At 43.9% G+C, this 2,848-nt stretch overlaps 1 protein-coding gene across 1 annotated transcript in view; it reads left to right on the forward strand.

Annotated features, from left to right (window-relative positions):
* Positions 1–1,359: 1,359 nt before the first annotated feature.
* Positions 1,360–2,848, forward strand: part of PEX6 (peroxisomal biogenesis factor 6) — a 27,114-nt gene continuing 25,625 nt past the window's right edge. Inside the window, exon 1 of the mRNA XM_015426245.1 lies at positions 1,360–1,424. Within this exon, the coding sequence (XP_015281731.1) occupies positions 1,360–1,424 (65 nt within the window). The remainder of the gene's footprint in view (positions 1,425–2,848) is intronic.

A 2,848-nucleotide genomic window follows, 5' to 3' on the forward strand; every position in this document is an offset into this window, starting at 1 on the left:
CTAATAAGTTATGCTAATGAGCTCCTGCAGCTCTTTTTCTACGAAATGACCCCTGCATGTAATAATACTTTTAGCTTTAGCATGGAAATGAAGTTTCAGCCAGAACTGAGTTGTTATCAGCCATGCTCTGGTCGATAGAGGCTTTTGATTGGTTTCTAAGCATAAAGCTGCATAAGGAACACAAGAGGGAAGTCCAAGATTTTTCCGCAAGAATCTGGACTGAATTCTTTCCAAGTCCCCATTTAAGGCTTCAGTTTGGTACTCCGTAGAATAATTGAGCAGCTAATTTGGCATTAAAACTTTAAGGGCCGCCGGCACGTACTATGACAGAGATTTATAAAATTATGCATAGGGTGAAGAGAATTGACAAAGAAATATTTCTCCCTCTCCCAAATTACTAGAGCTTGAGAGCATCCAATGAAGCTGAGGGCAGTAGATTCAGGAGGGACAAAAGGAATTACTTCTTTACACAGTGAGTGATTAAAATCTGGAATTTGCTAGCAGAGGATGTAGTGATGGCCACAGGCATAGACAGCTTCAAAAGGGGATTAGGCAGAATCAGTGGCTACTACCCATGGTAACTAAAGGGAACCTCTAAATTCAGAAGCAGTAAACCTCTGACTACAAGTGCCAGGAAGGCATTGGCCTCTATGCCCTGGTGTTGGACCTCCAGAAGAACTGGTTGGCCACTGTATGAGACAAGATACTGGACTAGATGGACCACCAGTGTGATCCAACAGGGTTCTTCTTTTGTTATGTTCTTAGGAGTCTTGCTGTTTTGGAGAACACATGAAGAGCAATATTGGATCAAACCAAAGGCCCAACAAGCCCAGCATTCTGTTCACATTGCAACCAGTATAAAGAGGTATACTGCCTCTGGCACTGGATATCCATTATGGCTAGCAGCAATTTGGACTGGTAGCCAATGATAACCCTGTCCTCCATGAATATGTCTACTCCCATTTTAAAGCTATCCAAGTTGACAGCCATCTCCACAACTTGTGGCGGCGAATTCCAGAATGTAACCATGTGCTGTATGAAGTAGTGCTTCCTTTTTCTGTCCTGAATCTCTCTTCAGCTTCAGGTGCATGAACCCGGGTTCCTAGGGTTGCCAGCTCTGGGTTGGGAAATACCTGGAGATTTGGCAGGTAGAGCCTGGGGAGGGCAGGGAAGGGATCTCAGCCGAGTATAATGCCACAGAGTCCACCCTCCAAAGCAGCCATTTTCTCTGGGGTAACTTATCTTGGTCATCTGGAAATCAATTGTAATAGTAGGAGATCTCCAGGTGCCACCTGGAGGTTGCCAACCCTAATTATGACAGAGGGAGGAAAGTCTCTCCCTGTCCGCTGTCTCCACACTATGCATACTTTTATAGACCTGTATCATGTCTCCCCTTACTTGCCTTTTCTCAAAGCCAAACAGCCGTAAGCTTTTTAATCAATTATCAAAGGGTAGCTGCTCTACTTCTCCAGCCACTTTGGATGCTCTTTTCTGCACCCTTTCAAGCCCTACAATGAACTTCTTCAGATGTGGTGATTTGTACCCAATATTCCAAGAGTGGTTTCACGATAGATTTATATAACAGCAGTATGATGGTGGCAATTTTTTCTTCAGATCCTTTTCTAATTATGGTCAGCATGGAATTTGCTCTTAGGACAGCCGCTGCACACTGGGCCAAGAGTTTCATTAAACTATCCACTACCACCCAGCTCAGATCTTATTGGTGTAAATGTGAAGCGGAGATTTTTTTGTCCCAATACGCATCCCTTTACGCTTACATTGAATCTTGTTTGCCATCTTAATGCCCACTTCTTCCGTTTGGAGTAGGGTTGCCAGGTAACATCGTGATTCAAAATGACAAGCTGGTATAGTATCTGCACCACAAGCTGACGACTAGATCTTAAGAACATTATTTTAAAAATCTACTTTCCACCGTCTCAAAGGGGGGGAAAAGAGTAACATCTGGCCAGATGAAGAAGTGTTCTGGTTAGCAAAAGCTTACAGTTATGTGCCACTGGGTGATCCAAAATAAAGATATTACACGGATTGTATTTTTAATTTTACTTTTGAATTAATACGGCTGTAAACAACTCCTGCCAACCTAGCAGTTCGAAAGCAAGAAATTGCAAGTAGATAAATAGGTACCAATTAGGTGGGAATGTAACAGCGTTCCGTGGGCCTTGGTGTTTAGTCATGCCGGCCACATGACCACGGAAATGTCTTCGGACAGCGCTGGCTCTTTGGCTTTGAAACGGAGATGAGCACCGCAACCCTAGAGTCGGATTCGACTGGCTTTCGAGCAAGGGAACCTTTACCTTTAAACAACTTTTCACCGCCAGTGCCAATGCAAAGGGTACAATAGATATAAGATACATCACAGAGCAACGTTACTCAGTACCCAGTGCCCATAATCCTGTACAACGGCGGCTTCCAATTTATACCGGATCTTCCTCTGGTCCTTTTCTAGCTCTATGGTTGCCTCCTTTTCCTATTATTACGCGTTTGTTAAAATTCTATGTAGGAGGGCGAACAGCGGTTGAGCTCTTTTATATTCTAGTACTATCCTGCATGCCTACTCTATAGTTTGAATTTCCGGCGGATGCGCGGGTAGGTTTTTTTTTTGTTTTTTTTTTTACTATCGCGCTGCCCATGTTTCGACGGCTTCAGAGTCTGAACTTCCGGTAACAATTAAACTAAAGTCCAGCGGCACTTTAACTGAAAGCGATCTTCGGCGTCACTTGTCAAAAACTATTTCTCTATGAGCGCACAGCTGGTGTCTCCATGGTGAAAAATGTCCCTTCACTGCGCGCGAGAGAACAGAGTGTGAAGACTTTTGGGCCGGGCGTTT

The sequence above is a fragment of the Gekko japonicus genome, unplaced genomic scaffold (assembly GCF_001447785.1).
Source record: "Gekko japonicus isolate JY-2015 unplaced genomic scaffold, Gekko_japonicus_V1.1 scaffold405, whole genome shotgun sequence".
In the NCBI taxonomy this organism is placed as follows: domain Eukaryota; kingdom Metazoa; phylum Chordata; class Lepidosauria; order Squamata; family Gekkonidae; genus Gekko; species Gekko japonicus.